At 41.5% G+C, this 23,236-nt stretch overlaps 1 protein-coding gene across 1 annotated transcript in view; it reads left to right on the top strand.

Moving 5' to 3' along the window:
• RBMS3 (RNA binding motif single stranded interacting protein 3) overlaps positions 1-23,236 on the top strand; it is a 508,182-nt gene that overhangs the window by 455,016 nt on the left and 29,930 nt on the right. The window contains exon 8 of the mRNA XM_075271372.1: positions 21,999-22,045. Within this exon, the coding sequence (XP_075127473.1) occupies positions 21,999-22,045 (47 nt within the window). The remainder of the gene's footprint in view (positions 1-21,998; positions 22,046-23,236) is intronic.

Genomic DNA, 23,236 nt, shown 5'->3' with positions numbered 1-23,236 from the left:
AAGATGTAACTTAGAGCCTAAAGGAACACTCCTGGCAAAACTTATATAAACTTATACACAGTGTTATGCCTAGAGCAAGACCTTAGGGGGCGCATAACACAGGGTTCCCAAGAACATCAAATACAAAATCCCTGCGTCCAATAATCCTGCAAGTCAAAGTAGCCCTGTACTTTTAGAAACTAATTTCATGGTAGCTGAACACCAAATGTGTTTCCATATACACACATCCATACACAGTAGGTTCTGCCTAAATTGATGTCAGCTACTGAACACGTGGAACCAATGGGGTTAACCCTTTTAACACCACAGAGAGGAGTGGTTGGAAGGATGAGGCTAGTAGAACATAGAATATAAAACTTATGTTGGAAACATTAGAGTAATAAAAATGTATTGTCCTGATTGAAGCGCATGATCTATGAATAGGACATATCGGAACACTTGGACAACATTGGATGATATCAGATAGCTCTTGTTATCTTTATTGAAATAATTTTCTGAAAAAAAAAAAATTGACTCTCTAACATTTTAGAAAGATAAAGGATGTAGATTGTAAGAAAGATATTCTTCCTTCCAGTAGCTATGCCTGTGTGTTTTCTACTCCCTTCTGGTCCTCAGCAGCATCATGTGATCAACACTCTAACTCTTTATGTCCTCTCCATAGATGCTGTAGGTTTTGGAGAGTTAGGGTACATTCGCATCACATGTTTTCCATCTGTTAAGTGGACTTGTTTAAAGAGGACCTTTCATGGGGTAACACGGTGGCTCAGTGGTTAGCACTGCAGCCCTGCATTACTAGAGTCCTGGGTTCAGATCCTGCCAGGAACAACATATGCAAGGAGTTTGTATGTCCTCCCTGTGTTTGTGTGGATTTCCTACCATTCTACAAAGACATACTGATAGGGAAAAAAATGTACATTGTGATCCTTATATGGGGCTCACAATCTACATTAATATAAATAAATAGGACCTTTCATGTTCTTGGGCACATGTGAATTTATATACTGCTAGAAAGCTGACTGTCAGGAGGGGTGTTCCCAGGAATGCCCTTCTGACGGTGAAGAGCTATCAGTAACAGTACCAATATCTCCAGCCCCAGGGAACATAATGGGAAAGCCAAGAGGGCACTGAACTCAGCACATTGCTGGCTTTCTGGTGGTATATAAAACCATATGTGCCTGAGGACATGAAAGGTCCTCTTTAACGGATGCAAACAGAAGGCCACCAATTTCTATACAGTCAGGGCTTAAAAAAAAAAAACTGCTCTTTTTTTTCTGTTTTTTTTTTTTTTTTTTTTTTTTACATACTCCAGACAGAAATGGATGGCCATCTGCTTATATTCATTTTTAACATCAGTTTTATTTGTAGTTGTTAAATCCATCTGCTACTTGGATATAAAAAATAATAAATCTGATGAGCATAAACCCTTATAGTATTGTCACATGATACAAAGTAGGATCAAAAGTTCAAAGTTCAACTGATAGTCAGGGGTTGTCAGAGAGAACTGGAACTAGAGCTGTCAAAATCTGAAACAAATGCACAGTGAATGGCGTTCTGCAGCTTGCAATGTATAATATGCAAGCTGTGAAAGGAATATATTATTTTATACACCAAAATCACTTTGTAAACCATTTTTTTAAGTGGCTTTGTCTTTATCCGTAGTCTTTAAAGTATGTTTTTGAAAGGTGAGTTACTTGTTTTCCAGGAACGAATGAGAGCAATGGTAATTTAATATGAGATTCATGAGTGTAAAAACATAGTGACCTTCCGTAAAAACACACACAGCGTGATATATCTCCGCAGGAAGACGTTGTGAGCTAATGGCAATAAACAAGTCACACCAAGTCACACCTGCATAAAGATTACCAGCAGTTCTCCAGTGCTATAATTATATATGTCGCAGCAAATGAATAGTCCGCAGTACACGCAACTCTGCAATAACAAATAGTAATACTGCAGAACTTTAATTCTATACCGTATGCATAGAGGCAGAACCATAACTGCTGCCCCATGTGAAATCTGTAAGAGGGGGCTAATACTATCGTTTTCTATAAATAACTCTAGTGACTTGTTATGTACAGATAAAAATATATATATATATGTATATATATATATATATATATATATATATATATATATATATACACACACACACAAAACACACTGAACACGGGATGCATTCACTGATGATACACACTATTAACATAATATATATTATATAAACTGCATGTATCATCAGTGAATGCCTCCCATGTTCAGTGCGTTATATGCATTTATACACTTTCTCCAAAATACTCCCAACATATTGTTTCTATCATAAAAAAAGTCATATAGAGACACCTATTGGCAGAAAGTGGTATTACACATGCTAATATGTGACTTACTGAAGGTTTAATAACACATAGGTGTAAAAAGAGCAATCTGTATTGTTTTATTATCCGTGAATAGAATAAGCAAGCACATTTCACATCTCAATACTTGCATATTCTTATTAACATTCATCATTTATTGTGATTTCGACCTGACCTGCAGAGCTCTCACTTTTAAACTACTATAGTCTATAGATTAAACAATTTGTATTAGATAGTGTGCTGGGAAACTGACAGCAATAAATACAAAAGATAATATAATATAATATAATATAATATAATCATTTAATAGTCCCACAGTGGCCAAAAGCCACCATCTGTAGTTTTCTGTTATTGTTTCCATTTTTCTCATTCATGTATATAGCACCAACATATTCCAGCGCTGTACAGAGTCAGTCGCCACTACAGCTCCCAAACTAACATCCTTCAGTATGTTTGGATGTTCAGAGAAAGCTAAGAAAGCATAGGGAGAACATACAGACTCCGTGCAGGTGATGCCATTGGTCGGATTAAAAATTTTGACTTTTAACTAGAGATGAGCGAACAGTCACCAAGTCCACTATGACACCTCTGCAATGCAACTGGGACAGCAGGGGAAGCATGCCTGGGGGCATCTAACAAGCCCAAGTCACAGTTTTACCCCACCATCACAGCCTATCAACTACACATTTTCCACACTCAAAAAAACCTCTATCAAAGTGGGAAAATACCTGGAAACCTTCTTTCCTCCCCAATTGGATGGACAGAAACCCAAATTTTAAGCTAAAGAAACATTACCCAGCACCCCTTTAAATCACGTTGTCCATGACAACCACAGATGGAATAGGCAATGGGAAATCCAACAGTACCCACCCTGAACTGTCAGTGTGTGTGTGTGTGTGTGTGTGTGTGTGGTATGTGGTAAGACCTTCAAAAATTCACTCTTCTGGCCCTTAACTTGAACCCTTCCAAATTAAGTTAGATGCCCTAAAGCTGATCTACCAGCAGAGTTTTAGGCCCTTTAAGTTAGTTCAGCCTTGCACCAGCAGAGTTTTTTGCCCTTTGGGTGAGTTGAGCCTTGCACCAGCAGAGTGTTATCCCCTTTAAAATTCTTTGCCCCTAAAACCCTAAAACGGTGGTTCCAGAACCATCACTCTCATTGTGTTGGATTGATGCAGTGGATTGCACTGAGGACCCAGACATTGACCTTGATTGTGATTGGGAAATTGATAACATTTTGGCATCAAGTCCTAGGGGTAACTTTTATTTAGAGGACCGCAAAGGTGGAGAATTGGCTGCTACCACTACTACCGGTAATGGTCCTCTAATATCGGACTCTACATTACCTCTACAGGGTTCTGATCAGGTGTTAATAGTCCAAACAGCATGCTCCAGTACTTCACATGTAGATCAGAAACCACTTTCCCTTCCGACACCAGATTTAACCAAGCTTCACCATCATCATCCTGCTGAGATGGAGCCACTAAAGGAAACCTTGCCTTCAAAGGCATGTTCTGGAGCTGCGACCGAGCCAAATCTAAATACAGAGTCCTTTGGAACTGAACAAAATTCACCAGCAGTGTTTTTGGCCCTTTAGGTTAGTTCAGCCTTGCACCAGCAGTGTTTTTGGCCCTTGGAGTGAGTAGAGCCTTGCACCAGCAGTGTTTTTGGCCCTTGCAGTGAGTAGAGTATTGCACCAGCAGTGTTTTTTGGCCCTTGGGGTTAGTTGAGCCTTGCACCAGCAGTGTTTTTGGCCCTTGGAGTGAGTAGAATATTGCACTAGCAGTGTTTTTGGCCCTTGGAGTGAGTAGAGTATTGCACCAGCAGTGTTTGTGGCCCTTGCAGTGAGTAGAGTACATCTCTGGACCAGACATTACCTCCCTGCTGGCCAGAGTTCCAGATTGCTTAGCGGCCGTAGCCTCCTTCCCCTCCTCCCGCTTTCTCAAACTGAACATGGAGAAAACAGAGTTCATCACCCCACCCAATGTGGCCCCTCCACCTGACCCATCTATCAAAGTTAACAGAACCACAGTTACCCCTGTCTCACAGGCCCGATGTCTTGGGGTAACCCTGGACTCTGACCTATCCTTCAAGTCACATGTTCAAACCCTCAACACCTCCTGCCTCCTCCAGCTCAAGAACATCCATTGAATCCGCTCCTTCCTCATCCCTGTAACTACCAAGATGCTTGTCCAAGCCCTCATAATCTCCCGCTTAGACTACTGCAACACCCTTCTCCATGGACTCCCAGCAAACACCCTCGCCCCCCTCCAGTCCACCATAAACTGTGCTGCTCGTTTAATTCACCTCTCCCCCTGATTTTCATCGGCTGCTCCCCTCTGCCAGTCCCTCCACTGGCTACCTATAGCCCAGCGAATTGAGTTCAAGCTACTAACACTAACATACAAAACCATTCACAACCTGGCCCCTCCATATATCTCTGACCTAATCTCCCGCTACCTGCCCACACATAACCTCAGATCCTCTAATGACCTCCTACTCCGCTCTTCTCTCATCCGCTCCTCACACAACCGTCTCCAAGATTTCTCCCGTGCATCCCCCATACTCTGGAACTCCTTACCACGACACATAAGACTGACCCCCACAATCACAGTCTTCAAGAAGGCCCTGAAGACTCACCTATTCAGGAAGGCCTACAACCTCCAATAACACTATTACCTCACTGCCATCTGTACAGTCTCCCCCTCTCCTTCTGTCTCTCCCCCCTTCCCCCATAGATTGTAAGCCCTCGCGGGCAGGGCCCTCTACCCCACCATGCCAGTCTGTCACTGTTAGTATTATATCTCCCTGTATACTTTGTGTGCTGTATGTAACCCCCAAATGTAAAGCACCATGGGATTAATGGTGCTACATAAATAAACAATAATAATAATAATAATAATAATAATAATAATAATAGAGTATTGCACCAGCAGTGCTTTTGGCCCTTGGAGTGAGCAGAGTATTGCACCAGCAGTGTTTTTAGGCCCTTGGGGTTAGTTGAGCCTTGCACCAGCAGTGATTTTGGCCCTTGGAGTGAGCAGAGTATTGCACCAGCAGTGTTTTTGGCCCTTGGAGTGAGTTGAGCCTTGTACCAGCAGTGTTTTTGACCCTTGGGGTGACTAGAGCCATGCAGCTGCAGTGTTTTATTTTTTGTCCCATGGGGTGACTAGAGCCTTGTAGCAGAAGTGTTTTATTTTTTGGCCCTTGGGGTGACTAGAGCCATGCAGCAGCAGTGTTTTATTTTTTGTTCCATGGGGTGACTAGAGCCTTGTAGCAGCAGTGTTTTATTCTTTGGCCCTTGGGGGGACTAGAGCCTTTTAGCAGCACTGTTTTATTTTTTTGGCCCTTAGGGTGACTAGAACCATGCAGCAGCAGTGTTTTCTTTTTTGACCCTTGGGGTGACTAGAGCCTTTTAACAGCAGTGTTTTATTTTTTTTTTTTTGACCCTTGGGGTGACTAGAGCCATGCAGCAGCAGTGTTTTATTTTTTTGGCCCTTGGGGTGACTAGAGCCATGCAGCAGAAGTGTTTTATTTTTTGGCCCTTTGGGGTGACTAGAACCTTGTAGCAGCAGTGTTTTATTTTTTGGCCCTTGGGGTGACTAGAGCCATGCAGCAGCATTGTTTTATTTTTTTGGCCCTTGGGTTGACTAGAGCCTTGTAGCAGCAGCTTTTTATTTTTTGGCTCTTGGGGTGACCCCTAAAAAATTAGATTTCAGGCCCTTGGGGGAGCCCTAAAATATTATTTTGCACGCCCTTGGGCTGCAGCCCTAAAAAAAAATTGCTTTGCAGGCCCTTGAGGGGGGTACAGATGAAAAATTAATTATTTTCTTTCTTTTTTTTTAACGTTTTTAAGAATTACATTAGGGTGAAGGGTCTGGGATTGGAGGAGGAGGAGGAGGATGACGCTGAGTGAATTGGGTGCTGGCAGCCCCTCTCAGTACCTGGACAGTGGACTGGATACCCAGCTGGATATCCACGTCCATATCCTCGCCCACATTCCCTGCTGCTACTGACGAGGGGTATTGCTGGCAGCCCCTCTCCAGTACCTGGATTGTGGACTGGATACCCAGCTGGATATTCACATCCACGTCCTCGCCCACGTCCCCTGCTGCTACTGACGAGGGGCACTGCTGGCAGCCCCTCTCCAGTACCTGGACTGTGGACTGGATACCCAGCTGGATATCCACGTCCACATCCTCGCCGACGTTCCCTGCTGCTACCCTGCTGCATGATTGGCAGGTTCACTGTATGTTTCTCACGTTGAGAACAAACTCTCCCTATCACTCCAAAACGAAAATGAGACGAAGATGGCCGACACTATTCTTATGAATCAGAAGTCACATGTTTTTGGCAGCCAATGGGTTTTTCCAATCTTTTTTCAATGCCTACGCTGTCGTAGTTCCTGTCCCACCTCCCCTGCACAATTATTGGTGCAAAAAATGCACCAGCGAAGGTGGGAGAGGATACAAATTTTTACTGCATTTGCCGCGTGTTATTCGATTGGAATCGAATATATCGAACAGCCTGATATTCAATTGAATACCAACACTGCTGCTGTATGACCCTGTGTAGAATTCTGTTGTGAAAGTGGATCAATGTTCGGTACACATCAATTTGCACCAATATTCTGCCACTTTTCTGCTTTCCTGATCCTGAAGCTACATTAGGGACACATAGGTGAAAGGTTAGGGAGTGGGTAGAGATAGGGTGAGGTCTCCATAACCTAACTAATTTATGATGCTTTACAGCAGAAGCCTGGCATAAATTATAGCTGATATCTAAGCCATGTCCAAATTGAATTAGATTTCAGAAATGGCTGATTATATACAATTCCACAGTCGCAGAATGCTACCTTTTGAGGCATGTTATCATATAATTTACTATAGGGAAAAAGAAAAAAAACCCATAAAATGCATGCCAAAGAATATGTGCCAAAAATGTCATAAAGAATTGTAAAAATAAATTACAAGCCACAATAAAATAATGTAATAATTAGAGATGAGCGAACACTAAAATGTTCGAGGTTCGAAATTCGATTCGAACAGCCGCTCACTGTTCGAGTGTTCGAATGGGTTTCGAACCCCATTATAGTCTATGGGGAACATAAACTCGTTAAGGGGGAAACCCAAATTCGTGTCTGGAGGGTCACCAAGTCCACTATGACACCCCAGGAAATGATACCAACACCCTGGAATGACACTGGGACAGCAGGGGAAGCATGTCTGGGGGCATAAAAGTCACTTTATTTCATGGAAATCCCTGTCAGTTTGCGATTTTCGCAAGCTAACTTTTCCCCATAGAAATGCATTGGCCAGTGCTGATTGGCCAGAGTACGGAACTCGACCAATCAGCGCTGGCTCTGCTGGAGGAGGCGGAGTCTAAGATAGCTCCACACCAGTCTCCATTCAGGTCCGACCTTAGACTCCGCCTCCTCCGGCAGAGCCAGCGCTGATTGGCCGAAGGCTGGCCAATGCATTCCTATGCGAATGCAGACTTAGCAGTGCTGAGTCAGTTTTGCTCAACTACACATCTGATGCACACTCGGCACTGCTACATCAGATGTAGCAATCTGATGTAGCAGAGCCGAGGGTGCACTAGAACCCCTGTGCAAACTCAGTTCACGCTAATAGAATGCATTGGCCAGCGCTGATTGGCCAATGCATTCTATTAGCCCGATGAAGTAGAGCTGAATGTGTGTGCTAAGCACACACATTCAGCACTGCTTCATCAAGCCAATACAATGCATTAGCCAGTGCTGATTGGCCAGAGTACGGAATTCGGCCAATCAGCGCTGGCCAATGCATTCTATTAGCCCGATGAAGTAGAGCTGAATGTGTGTGCTAAGCACACACATTCAGCACTGCTTCATCAAGCCAATACAATGCATTAGCCAGTGCTGATTGGCCAGAGTACGGAATTCGGCCAATCAGCGCTGGCTCTGCTGGAGGAGGCGGAGTCTAAGATCGCTCCACACCAGTCTCCATTCAGGTCCGACCTTAGACTCCGCCTCCTCCGGCAGAGCCAGCGCTGATTGGCCGAAGGCTGGCCAATGCATTCCTATGCGAATGCAGACTTAGCAGTGCTGAGTCAGTTTTGCTCAACTACACATCTGATGCACACTCGGCACTGCTACATCAGATGTAGCAATCTGATGTAGCAGAGCCGAGGGTGCACTAGAACCCCTGTGCAAACTCAGTTCACGCTAATAGAATGCATTGGCCAGCGCTGATTGGCCAATGCATTCTATTAGCCCGATGAAGTAGAGCTGAATGTGTGTGCTAAGCACACACATTCAGCACTGCTTCATCAAGCCAATACAATGCATTAGCCAGTGCTGATTGGCCAGAGTACGGAATTCGGCCAATCAGCGCTGGCCAATGCATTCTATTAGCCCGATGAAGTAGAGCTGAATGTGTGTGCTAAGCACACACATTCAGCACTGCTTCATCAAGCCAATACAATGCATTAGCCAGTGCTGATTGGCCAGAGTACGGAATTCGGCCAATCAGCGCTGGCTCTGCTGGAGGAGGCGGAGTCTAAGGTCGGACCTGAATGGAGACTGGTGTGGAGCGATCTTAGACTCCGCCTCCTCCAGCAGAGCCAGCGCTGATTGGCCGAATTCCGTACTCTGGCCAATCAGCACTGGCTAATGCATTGTATTGGCGTGATGAAGCAGTGCTGAATGTGTGTGCTTAGCACACACATTCAGCTCTACTTCATCGGGCTAATAGAATGCATTGGCCAGCGCTGATTGGCCGAATTCCGTACTCTGGCCAATCAGTGCTGGCCAATGCATTCTATTAGCTTGATGAAGCAGAGTGTGCACAAGGGTTCAAGCGCACCCTCGGCTCTGATGTAGCAGAGCCGAGGCTGCACAAAGGTTCAAGCGCACCCTCGGCTCTGATGTAGGAGAGCCGAGGGTGCACTTGAACCCTTGTGCACCCTCGGCTCTGCTACATCAGAGCCGAGGGTGCGCTTGAACCCTTGTGCACACTCTGCTTCATCAAGCTAATAGAATGCATTGGCCAGCGCTGATTGGCCAATGTATTCTATTAGCCTGATGAAGTAGAGCTGAATGTGTGTGCTAAGCACACACATTCAGCTCTACTTCATCGGGCTAATAGAATGCATTGGCCAGCGCTGATTGGCCAGAGTACGGAACTCGACCAATCAGCGCTGGCTCTGCTGGAGGAGGCGGAGTCTAAGATCGCTCCACACCAGTCTCCATTCAGGTCCGACCTTAGACTCCGCCTCCTCCAGCAGAGCCAGCGCTGATTGGCCGAATTCCGTACTCTGGCCAATCAGCACTGGCTAATGCATTGTATTGGCGTGATGAAGCAGTGCTGAATGTGTGTGCTTAGCACACACATTCAGCTCTACTTCATCGGGCTAATAGAATGCATTGGCCAATCAGCGCTGGCCAATGCATTCTATTAGCGTGAACTGAGTTTGCACAGGGGTTCTAGTGCACCCTCGGCTCTGCTACATCAGATTGCTACATCTGATGTAGCAGTGCCGAGTGTGCATCAGATGTGTAGTTGAGCAAAACTGACTCAGCACTGCTAAGTCTCTGCATTCGCATAGGAATGCATTGGCCAGCCTTCGGCCAATCAGCGCTGGCTCTGCCGGAGGAGGCGGAGTCTAAGGTCGGACCTGAATGGAGACTGGTGTGGAGCGATCTTAGACTCCGCCTCCTCCAGCAGAGCCAGCGCTGATTGGTCGAGTTCCGTACTCTGGCCAATCAGCGCTGGCCAATGCATTCTATTAGCCCGATGAAGTAGAGCTGAATGTGTGTGCTTAGCACACACATTCAGCTCTACTTCATCAGGCTAATAGAATACATTAGCCAATCAGCGCTGGCCAATGCATTCTATTAGCTTGATGAAGCAGAGTGTGCACAAGGGTTCAAGCGCACCCTCGGCTCTGATGTAGCAGAGCCGAGGCTGCACAAGGGTTCAAGTGCACCCTCGGCTCTCCTACATCAGAGCCGAGGGTGCGCTTGAACCCTTGTGCAGCCTCGGCTCTGCTACATCAGAGCCGAGGGTGCGCTTGAACCCTTGTGCACACTCTGCTTCATCAAGCTAATAGAATGCATTGGCCAGCACTGATTGGCCAGAGTACGGAATTCGGCCAATCAGCGCTGGCCAATGCATCCCTATGGGAAAAAGTTTATCTCACAAAAATCACAATTACACACCCGATAGAGCCCCAAAAAGTTATTTTTAATAACATTCCCCCCTAAATAAAGGTTATCCCTAGCTATCCCTGCCTGTACAGCTATCCCTGTCTCTTAGTCACAAAGTTCACATTCTCATATGACCCGGATTTGAAATCCACTATTCGTCTAAAATGGAGGTCACCTGATTTCGGCAGCCAATGACTTTTTTCCAATTTTTTTCAATGCCCCCAGTGTCGTAGTTCCTGTCCCACCTCCCCTGCGCTGTTATTGGTGCAAAAAAGGCGCCAGGGAAGGTGGGAGGGGAATCGAATTTTGGCGCACTTTACCACGTGGTGTTCGATTCGATTCGAACATGGCGAACACCCTGATATCCGATCGAACATGTGTTCGATAGAACACTGTTCGCTCATCTCTAGTAATAATACAATAAATATCAAATATATAACATATTTAATAAAATAAAGCCTAAGGCCTCTTATAGACTAAGGCCCCACGTGATGGAAAACCTGTTTCATTGTTGCAGATTTTGCAGTTTGTTTTTTATTTTGTTTTTTATTTTGAGCCAATGTCAAGAGTGGCTTGAAAAGTAACAGAAAATATAATGGAATCTCTTGTACTTTTCCCTTCTGGCTCAAAAAACAAAACAGCACAGCTGCAGCAGAAAAGCAGCTATTCTGTAATGTGGGGCCTTACCCTGAAATACACTTTTTTGTGTTTTTAAATGAATGGGAAAAAGTCAATTTTATTGAATTTTTGCATGCATCTTTCATTTAGTTACATTTTTACAGGGTTTTTTTTTTTGGCATTTTTTTTTTTAGTCCTATAGAGAAGACAATTGAAAAAAGCACCAAATGCTATACCTATAGTGTTTTGCATTTTGGTAAAAACTCAAATGACCCCCCCAAAAAATCTTTTGCTTTAGATGCTAAATTAGTTTCTGACCGCATCATTTATGTATTGAAAGTCCAATATGTTACAGGTGGACGTAGATAGACATGTAATATTGCAATAAGGTACCTGCTATATACAGTAGGAAGGGTCTGACATAGTCAGATTTCGTGGGGACTGAAGTTTCTATTGCTGAACTATACATTTCCAATCCTGAGTAATTGTGTGCACTTCTATCAAGGTGTCCATACAAACAGTACAGTTGTTATACAAAACTTCCATAGTGCCCATAGTACAAAGTTAGTGGGACGGGCAGCTGAGAGGATAGATAGATAGATAGATAGATAGATAGATAGATAGATATGAGATAGATAGATAGATAGATAGATAGATAGTTGATAGAAAATTGATAAATAGATAGACACATAGATAGATGTAAGGGAAGGCTGCACTCCAAAGATTTGGTGAAAACAATTGGGTCATGTGTAGAGATGAGCGAGTAGTGTTCGATCGAGTAGGTGTTCGATCGAATACTATGGTATTCGAAATACTCGTACTTGATCGAACACTACTAGCTGTTTGAAGTTTAAGGTTCGATGCAGAACCATCGTTGATTGGCAGAATGCTATACATTCTGCCAATCAACGCTGGTTCTTCTGTTACCTTCAGAAGTCTTCTCCGTACAGCGTCCCCGCGGCGTCTTCCGGCTGGAATTAACTCTGCCTAAGCATCCAGCCTAGGCAGAGCCGACTGCGCATGCGCGGGCATGCCCTCGCATGCGCAATCGGTTCTGCTCAGGCGTTGGGCCAGGCAGAGCCGACTGCGCATGTGCAGTTGGCTCTGCCTAGGCCCTGATGCCTAGGCAGAGTGAATTTCAGCCAGAAGAAGACGAGGGGACACTGCTCCGGGAGAAGACTTCAAGGAGAATCCAGCCTGACCGTCACTCGTGGACTTGGTAAGCATAATTTTATTGAATTTTGCCTACCCCTAAAAAGAGCATTTCCCCCCATAGACTATAATGGGGTTCAAAATCCATTCGAACAGTCGAACAGTGTGCAGCTGTTCGAAACGGATTTTGAACCTCCGACATTTTTGTGTTCGCTCATCTCTAGTCATGTGTATTCCATGTTGCAATGTTCCAGCTCCCTTGAGCCTTTGTCAAGCAGATAGATAGATAGATAGATAGATAGATAGATAGATAGATAGATAGATAGAAAGAACTTCAAAAATCAGGTGGCACACCAAGAAGTATGTGGTAAAAAAAAACCGAAGGAGGTTTATTGCCTCATGCTGTCACATTTCGGCTCAAAGAGCCTATGGAAACAGGCTCTTTGAGCCGAAACGTCACAGCATGAGGCAATAAACCTCCTTCGTTTTTTTTTACCACATATTTATTGGTGTACCGCCTGATTTTTTTGAGTTATATTGAATGAGACAGATCCTTTTCCCATTGATGAGCACCCTATGCTCATACTGGTGCGGTCATATATATATTTTGTCTAGATAGATAGATACAGATAGATAGATAGATAGATAGATAGATAGATAGATAGATAGATAGATAGATAACATTCCCCGTGAACAAGCCACATTATTGATGGTAGATATTACGTTGCATGTTTTCTTTCCTCATAATAGTAATTGAGATGTAACGACGCAGCTGAAGTTCGCCGAGTGTTTCATAGGCAGCGTACTTCATGGATCCTTCACATTATTGAATTAAAACCAGACAATAAGCACATTTGGAATGAGCGATTACTCACTGAGAGAATTTTACCTCTTTGCATAATAATATGTCATTGTTTATAATCGCGTCATGGATTTGAAATTAGTTTAAAAAGTATAATTTTCAGCGACATCTAAAATTCTGGTAATGAGAACTAATATTCTTCAAGCAAGCAGCAGCTTTCATACATTTCCTTCAGATCTTAAGAGTATTGAGCGATTGCTGATGGCCGCCATTGCTCTTAATGATATCTATAAGACAGACGGTTTTATTGATACAGACATGCAACTAAAATAACACAAAATTAGCATTTAATACCCAATTTTTGGCATTTCAATCATCCTACATGACCCTAAATGTTATTCTAATCCTATTATGGATTGTTTTCTAATAATAAGACGGCTTTTTAAAAAAAAAAAAAAAAGTGACTGCAGCCCAGATGTCTTCACTAAAATGAATCAGGTAATATAGTCATGAACACAATCTTATTAGATTAGAGAGAATGGGAATGGAAAGTCTAGACATGTCAAATATCTGCACCTGCTATTAATTTCTACTATATATCTCCCAAGGCAGACATTATTCTTAGTGAAAGGCACATCAGGTTGCAGATTTTCCTGCCAATCCTTTAAAGCATTTCTAAGGGGAAGCTGTCTTCAATTTCAAATAATACAAAATGTCAATGTATACAGCTTGAAATATTTTTGCTGTCAAAGAGGAACAAACATGAAATTGTGACTTATTTTTAAGCATACCTATCATTACAAAAAAAAAAAATCACAATGACTCCGTAGGCGGCAGTAGATGTCTACTAAAGGCAGAACAGCCTGAAATTGTTTGTCTAACATTCCCTCTTTCTATGTCTCCATGTGAGTTCGTGTTGGTGTGATGCAAATGCTCTGTTCAGTATCGTGAATGAATTAAAGGGGGTTTCAAGGACTGTGATAATAAAGGTCTATCCTTAGGATAGATCATCGGTATCAGATGGGTGGGGGGGTGGGGGGTTGACACTTGGTATCCCTACTATCAATTGTTTGAAGGGACTGTCGCTTTCAAACAAGCCATGTGGCCTCCTTACTGCTTACAAAGCATAGCTCCATACATTGTATAGTGGATATGGGTGGTATTGCACCTCAACTCCAATGTTGTGACCAATGAACGTGAAGTCACTGGCCGGTGACGCTTTTGGAGAATAGTGAGATTACTGTACCTTGAGAGTCACAATGCATTTTCTTAAAGAGGATGTTTCATCACTTTGGGCACATGCTGTTTTATATAGCGCTAGAAAGCTGACAGTGCGCTGAATTTAGCGCACTGTCGGCTTTCCCATTCTGTGCCCAAGGTGAAGAGATATCGGTGCCGGTACTGTAGCTCTTCACCGTCAGAAGGGCGTTCCTGATGGTCAGTCAGGAACGCCCTTCCTCACAGCAGTGCCTATAGTGCTGTACTGTGAGAGTGGTGAGGAATGCCCCCTCCCCTCCTCACAGTACTCGACCATAGACAAGTACTGGGCAGGTGTTCCTCACCGCTCTCACAGTACAGTGCTATAGGCACTGCTGTGAGGAAGGGCGTTCCTGACTGACTGTCAGGAACGCCCTTCTGACAGTGAAGAGCTACAGTACCGGCACCGATAGCTCTTTACCTTGGGCACAGATCGTAAAACCGACAGTGTGCTGAAGTCAGTGCGCTGTCAGCTTTTAGCGGTATATAAAACCGCATGTGCCCAAAGTGATGAAAGGTCTTCTTTAACTCTAATGTGTGTGTTAAAATATTTGATGCACCTCCAATGGGGGACTCTGTGTATCATCCCGCAAGGGTGATTGACATGTGTCATGGGAATTAAAAGTAGCATGTCCATTCTGACTGCAGTTTCAGTGTAGAAACTGTATGAAAGGTACAGCGAGAGGTCAAGTTGCTAAAGTAAGGCAGATATTTAGAGCTCAGATGCATATTTGTACAGTGTGAACATGCCCTTAGAAAAAACCTGAATAAATATTGGATAATATATTGCACATAAAGCAAAATGTCTGAGTCCAGCACATAGGAGTGGTTCCCTCAGCCCATTGACCTTAAAATGTGCTAAAAATCTCTGAAAACTATGACCAAGGACAATTTTTTTTTTTTATATCTCAGCAATCTACAATATATTTTAGTAAGTGTTTTTGGTAAATTGTGGCAGAATTGGACAACTATATTGCAGGTGTGAAAGCAAATATTTCTCTTAATATTGTTTATTTTTAAAGATTTTTATCATTTTTAACCTTAAAAAATTTAGAGTAGACATCTTTACAAATAACAGAAAAACATACAGTGCTTAGTTACATTATTTCCATCATTCACATAGATATTAAATGGATCAGAGTTCATGGGTTAAATCTACTCCATGCAAATACCCCTTGGACTCGAGTCGGGGCTCGCAATACATTTTAGCGATTAGTGCGGGTCCCAGTGGTCAGATAACCATTAATCATATTTTTAACTACTATAGGTGAAAAAAGCGGTATGGTAAGTGTTTTAACCCCTTCCCGCTGATGGCATTTTTCAATTTTCGTTTTTGACTCCCTTCCTTCCAAACCCCATAACTTTTTTATTTTTCCGCTCTCAGAGCCATATAAAGTCTTAATGTTTGCGGGACAAATTTTTCGTCATGATGCCACCATTAATATTTCTGTACAATGTACTGGGAATCTGGAAAAAGTTCAGAATGGGGTAGAGTTGAAGAAAAAGTGCATTTGTGCGACTTTCTTATGGGTTTTGTTTTTACAGCGTTCACTGTGCAGCCAAAATGACATGTCCCCTGTATTCTATATTTAGGTACGACTCCAAAGATACCAAATTTATATGGTTTTATTTACATTTTAACCCCTTAGCAAAAATCCTAAATTGTGACAAAAAATTTTTTTCTAAAAGTCGCCCGTAACTTTTTTACACTTCCATGTACGCAAATGCATAGGGCGTCTTTTTTTGTGGGACCAGGTATACTTTTCAGTTATACCATTTTGGGGAATTGCTATTGTTTTGATCACTTTTTATTCAAATGTTTTATCAGAGGCAAAACAGTGAAAAAACAGCAGTTTGGCACTTTTGCCTTTTTTTTTTCCTGTAGACCAGGCAATTTCAGATACAGGGATACCTAATGTGTATGTTTTTCACAGTATTTAAGTACTTTTATATGTGTTTTAGGGAAAGGGGGGTGATTTGAATTTGTAATATTTATTTATTTATTTATTTATTTATTTATTTATTTATATATTTTTTTGCATTTATTAGACCCCCTAGAGGTCTTGAACCCCAGGAAGTCTGATCACTAATGCAATGCTTTACAATGCAAATGCATTGAAATGTATTGCAAAAATGCGGCAGATGTCAGGAAGGTGAGAACAGTCCAATAGTTTCTAGTTCAGGGGTGGGCTGGCTATATAGTTAACTGGGAAGATTTTGGGTCAATTGCTATAAATGAGTTGGCTCACTGATGTCTTAGTGTCCTGTAATTCTGGCCGCTCTCCACATAGAAGACATGAGCATCTAGTATAAATCATGGTAAACACTTTCCTCTCTTTGACCAGTGACTACCATTGACTTCCTGCAGAGATAGCAGCCATCCTTGATCTGTGAGTCAAATATAGCAAATCCATCTCTTATGCAGCTGCTTTTAGACAGGTCTCCTGGAAAAGCAATCTCTGCTGAGTTTTATTGAAGTGGAAAGGCAGGGTGTTTGATGGTATAAAATGTTTTCTAGGATATGTATATTATTTATACCCCTTATGCTTGGGCTTTTTAATGTATTGTGATATCTGTAAAATCTGTGATGCCTATGACATACCCCTGCGTGTAGACATATGGGTGATACCCCATATAGAGCTCACAATGTACATTTTAACCTATCAGTATGTCTTTGGAGTGTGGGAGGAAATCCACGCTAACACGGGGATGTACAAACTCAGATGTTGTCCTTGGTAGGATTTGAACCGAGGACTCCAGTGCTTCAAGGCTGTAGTGCTAACCACTGAGCCAACATGTTGCCCCTACATATAAGATCTTTGTGATGACTCCCAGGAAATGAAGGAAGATAGATGTGCACATACTAATTCACTTCTTCATTTATTCTACACCTTAATGTGGTAGCCAATGGCCAAGTCACCATCTAGGAATCCCATTCTGGAGATAGATACAAGTTGCCAAGGTGGATTCTGCATCTAATAGACATTTATAGCGTATTCCATAGATATGTCATAAATGTTGCCTATAGCAATACTATTTAAGTTTACAGTAATAGGAAATTAAAGAAATTTAGATTAAAGTTATTTTTTGTATTATCCTTGACCTGACCTCAAATAAGTTTATGGTAATTTGGCAACGTAGATTAATGGGACTTTGACTCATGGTGTAGTTTTGAGAAGATTATCCTTGTTAAAATACAACTGCATTTTAATTTGTTATTGAATTAACCAGATTTATACCATAATTATGCTCTTAAAAAGCCAGAAGTAGCAGAACAGGCTCCAGTAATTGCTGAAGAACACATTTCTAGATACATAAAACATTTACTTTAGAATTTACTGACATGGTCTATAAAAAAAAAATGAACAAAAAGATTTGGTTTTCTTAAACATATAAAATATTTATTGGATGCTTTAAAATGGATAAAGAGCTGATAATATATGTCTTCATCACAGGCACTGCTGTGCAGGTTTTTTAACATAATATTGGAACATCAATTCATTATAAAACATTAATGGTATGCAAACATCACACAGGCAGAATAAAATATGACTTGGTTTTTACTTCAGCAAATGGAAGACAAGGCTTAATTTAATTTAATAGTCTTGACAAGGTAAGAATGCAGGGTAGATTTCCAGTCCTTAAATATGCAGCATAATACATGAGCCCATTTCTTAAAATATGTATTTTTCAAGCAGAGAAAAATTCTCATTCTTAGCGCTTTTCTCCCCAAGCTATGCTGGAATATCTAATGGGGAATTCAATTAAATCTCTTCTGATTGCCCAAAATTGAAGAACCGATTTTTTTTATATATTCCTTAAAAACACAATTATATGTACTGAAAAGAAGGGGGATCAAAATCAGCCAAATGCCAGGTTCTGAATAGATGATGTTATAGGTCAGGGATTGGGAACCTTCGGCTCTCCAGCTGCTGTGAAACTACAACTCCCATCATGCTCCATTCACTTTCATGGGAGTTCCAAGAACAGCAGAGCAAGTTTGCATGCTGGGAGTTGTAGTTTTGCAACAGCTGGAGAGCCGTACGTTCCCTACCCCTATTATAGGTTATAGATAAGTCACACTAGGAGCTATGGACGCTGCCACAGGATAAGTCATCAGTATGTGTTGGGGTCTGATCCCGCACAAGTAATCTGTTCTAGACCACCAAGGATACTGCAAATAATCCATCCACTGCCATATACCACATTAACCTTTTCATTGATCTTAACAGTAACCTCTTTCCTCTCCTATAGCACTTGGGATTAAGACAATAACATTCATCCCAATAGTATTGGGTGGTCTTTACTTTAGTTTTTTGGATTCTATGTGGTCCTGTAACTAGTTATTATGGTGCAAGCTACATAGAATTAGAAGGAACATTGTGCATGACATCATGGTAACAAGCAATGGGTTGATTTCAGACTACATTTTACCCCCACTACTTGCTTTGTATATTAGGTCTTAAGAAACATTACCCATGAGAAGGAACTCTTATAACTGTATCTGCAATGAGTTACACAATTTTTCCTGCTAGTTTTCATAGCTGTAGGTTGTAAAGAGCTGTGGATCCATTGTATGAGCAGGACAGACCTTTATCCACTGCAGGGAAACGATGAAGGTTTCTACTGCTTAAAGGGTCTCTATCAGCAAAAGTATGCTGATAGAGCTCCATATATGCGTGAATAGCTTTTAAAAAGGCTATTCAGGCACTGGTAAAGTTATATTAAACTACCCCCCCCCCCCCGTTTTAAAATAAAACCCTAAAAAATAATATGTTGTACTTACCTATCGTGCATGGTGGGCGGGCATTCAGGGTCCGACGGCATCTTCAGCCACGCCTCCTCTTCCAGCAATGTCCTACTACTACTGCTACTGCGTATGCACCTGCGACATTATTTATCAATGACCCGAGGACATCGCTGGAAGAGGAGGCATGGCTGAAGATGCCGTTGGACCCTGAATGCCCACCCACCGTGCACGATGGGTAAGTACAACATATTCTTTTTTAGGGTTTTATTTTAAAACGGGGGGTAGTTTAATATAATTTTACCGGTGCCTGAATAGGCTATTCACGCATATGTGGGGTCTATCACTATAATTTTGCTGATAGAGCCCCTTTAACTTCTAGCGGGGTCAGTGTTGTGATGCCGGAGTCTAATGTATTGATGATTTGGAGAATATCCCTGACCACCTGAGGTTCATTGTTAATAACTATTATTTTATAAGGGTAGTAATTTGTCAATGAGGCAGCTAAGTGGACTCTTGCCTAACAGCAATGACATCACACAGCAATGTATAACCTGTGAGTTGAATACGATTAAGACAATGTGTCTTTAAGCCTTTTCTCTATATATATACTCTACTTTTGTAGCCCATCATTGGATCCTTTATATTATATGTGTCTTTTTGTAAATAAGGTCAACGAAACTGTACAGTATTCCAAATGTATTCCACCAGAGCGCTATATAGTGGGATCTTAATCCCTTCTTTTTGCCGGTTATACCTCTAGCTATATATCCATGAATCTGCCTTGTTTTGCTGTTAATGCTGCTGACTCATTTTGAAGCTGTGAGGATCAGTACCGATTCTCTTCTGAAGTCCTAGTTAATACAAAACTATACAGTGAATTCACTGAGCAATGGATTAAGTCCAATTTAAAGGTTTTTTTTTTTATTATGAAAGGATTTGCTGACAAATACATTACAACTGCCATGGTGCCTCGTTCATCTAACAATCTTGTGATATAATCAAAGAAATCATTGAGATTACCTTGTTATAGTCTGTTCTCCATTAAAGTCCTACTGTTTTGGATCCAACAAGCAGTTAGTTTTCAGTAGTGAGGGTCAAACTTCCAAAAAATAGTTTTAACAAAGGTTTATTAGGTTTGGCTCCTTGACTTGTTGCAGGCTGACCTTGCATGAACCGGAAGTGCTATAATGCTAAACACTATTAAATTCTGTGATCTTCTCATACCCCAGAATAGAATAAGTAGAGACCCAGTGGAGGTGAGTAAAAATAACAAACAGCTATACTCACCTTGACTCACCTCTCCAGGACAATGTGGAGTCTGGTGGTCCCCTGGTGGCTTTCATTCTAATAAAAGTCTCTTTTGGCCTCAGACTGATGTCACACACCCTGGGGTCATCTCTGATAATGACTCATAGACCTCATCATTGACCCAGGGGTATGTGACATCAGCCAGAGGCCAGTAGGCCTAAAGAGGATGTCAGAGGACCTTGGGACTCCCAGTAGAGGTGAGACGAGATTCATATCTACAGGAAATACTCATAGGGATAATATAAATTATATGGGCAGTTTGCATTTCATTTACACAGATTATTGGGATTATAGGAGTCTTAAATATAGAGATGAGTGTTTCTTAGTTTACATTTTTTTTCAGTCTTAGAATTATTGCAGATATAAGGCATTGTAATGTTCATTATAATCATATTATTGTGGTATCTACTTTGAATTGGTGATTTTACTACAAAATATCTCATGTATACTTCTGATGGTCAGTGCATTAAAATAAGTTATAGTATACTCATGGGCACTGAGAAGTGGTGAAACTAGGAATGACAGAGCCTCATTGCAAATTTTTGACTTGGAGTCCCTCCCTGACCACCACCCCCCCTTCCCCCTGAAGACCCTGACCGACATCTCCCCCAAAGACATTATTATGCACACAGTATTATGCCCCATAGTGGCCCCATAGTAGCCCCTATACACAGTATTATGCCCCATTGTGGATCACCCATGAACAATTATTATATTCTGGGGTCTTTTCAGATACAAGAGAAGATACAAACTTAGAAAACACTGGCACTTTCCTCTCATGGACTCCAGCGCACTCCCTCCCGATGTCGGCCATCTTCAATGATGGAGGCATCACTTTAGCCAAGTCTTGTGTTGTGTTTTTTTATGTTCCCTCACCTCTCCTGGCCTTCTGATCATTATACTCGGGAGTCTGAAAAGATCCCTGAGTATAATGATAGTGTTTGTGGGGCCCCTGGTCTTACTTAATGATCCCAGCTCCTGCTCACAGCCGCCTCCAGAGAAGGGGAAGCGCAGGCGACTGTGAGCAGGAGCCAGGATCGGTATGTAAATAGGGCCTATTACCTGCAGAAGTTATTCCAGCAGGTAATGGCCTATAAAAAAAAAAAAAACTGCAGTAGCTGCCGTTGAGCCCCTTAATGTCCCGGGCCCTGTGGGAGCCACTACCGCTGCTACCCCAGTAGTTACGCTCCTGTCAATTAGAACATTTTTTGAGGCTTCCGAATACTAGATATTTCTCAAAATCTAGTTTTTCATTATTTTTTAAATGAGAATCACAATATATTATCCTGTTAGTGTTGTTTCTAAATTGACTTGCTGTGTCAGACTTACATTTTTGTTTCAGTATCATGTTTTATTACATAGTTGGAATTCAAAATTCCATTATCAGTAAATATCAAGAATATAGATTGCAAAATGTTGGAATAAAAAATGTAATTATTTTCCAAGTATATTTATCTTTTGAATAATATTTGTTCTAGTTTTCAGAGAAACATACCCTGATATATTATTCTGGTAAATTACAGTTCTTGTTTTTGGGCAACGAGTATTAAGTGTAAATTATTTTTCCCTTAAATGCAGACTGGAATGGCATTGACATATGACCCAACAGCAGCTATGCAGAATGGGTGAGTAAATCGTATTTCTCTTAGTCTAGATTTATCTTTTTGATATTTATTATGTTAACTTTTGCATATGAGCTTTGGGAACATAAATTCTTACTCCACATAAGAAAACAAAATAAAGACAAAATAAGAAAAGTCATTGAAAAACGACTTCCAATTTATTACATTGTTAATTTATTTTTGTTTTTAACTCTGATAAGTCGAATATCAATTAGACAAATGGGTCGCCCATTGGGATTTCTGAAGCTGAGGATAAACATATTTAGATAAAGTTTTCATTTAATGGAATTAAAGGGATATTCCCTTGAGCATAAACATATCTATATTTGTAGATAAGTAAAAGTTAAAAAAGTTTTCAAATATAAGTAGTTAAATATTCTGCAGAGTTTTAAATTTTTTGTCCAACTATCTTAGTGGTGACAGTCTGTTGACTTGATCAGTTGCCAATGAATACATCCACAAATGCAGAAACTTTCTATTGTCTGGGACTTGTCAGGAACCCCGCTAGGATTTTCGCATTATAGCGGGGGTTATCAGACTACATGTATCAGAAGATATCCCAGCTACAATAAGGAAATCATGGCTGATTTTCTGACCTTAGAAAGTTCCTGCATTCATGGTTGTATCCACTGGCCACAGATCAAGACCACAAAACTGTGACCACAAGATATTTAGAGAAAATCATTAAAACTGCTAAATGTTTAATCACTTTTATTTGCAAAAATGTTTCACTTTTGATTATCTACAAATTTAAAAATAGTTATGTCCATGGGAATACCCCTTTAATATACTATAGTGAAAGAAGGAAAGCACAGTTAGTCCTACAACCACAATATAATAACCACCGCCAGCTATAACCTAAACGTGAGTGAAGAGCTTACAGCTTATCTTTGATTTATTCTTTTATTTTTTTATAAACCATAAAGCCTGCAATGGAAAAGACAAAGATGCATTCCGACTCAAAGGAACCAAAAAATTCTCAGAGAACAGGATAGTATGACAAGTGGCCAAACCTCTACGGGAGTTGTCAGAAAGGAGTACCAGACACTTCCACCTAGAAACCTTTGGATATAGTTTTAGACAGTAAACCCCTTCCTATCCTGAGCCAGGGGTCTTAGGTCCAGTTAATGAATCACTTTCAAACCTGTCCTCAGATGTTCCTGCAGTCAGGGAGCACATATATTAAACATCATG

This window comes from Leptodactylus fuscus, chromosome 4 (assembly GCF_031893055.1).
Source record: "Leptodactylus fuscus isolate aLepFus1 chromosome 4, aLepFus1.hap2, whole genome shotgun sequence".
In the NCBI taxonomy this organism is placed as follows: domain Eukaryota; kingdom Metazoa; phylum Chordata; class Amphibia; order Anura; family Leptodactylidae; genus Leptodactylus; species Leptodactylus fuscus.
Note: the sequence above shows the minus strand (reverse complement) of the source record. Positions and strands in the feature narration are given on the sequence as shown.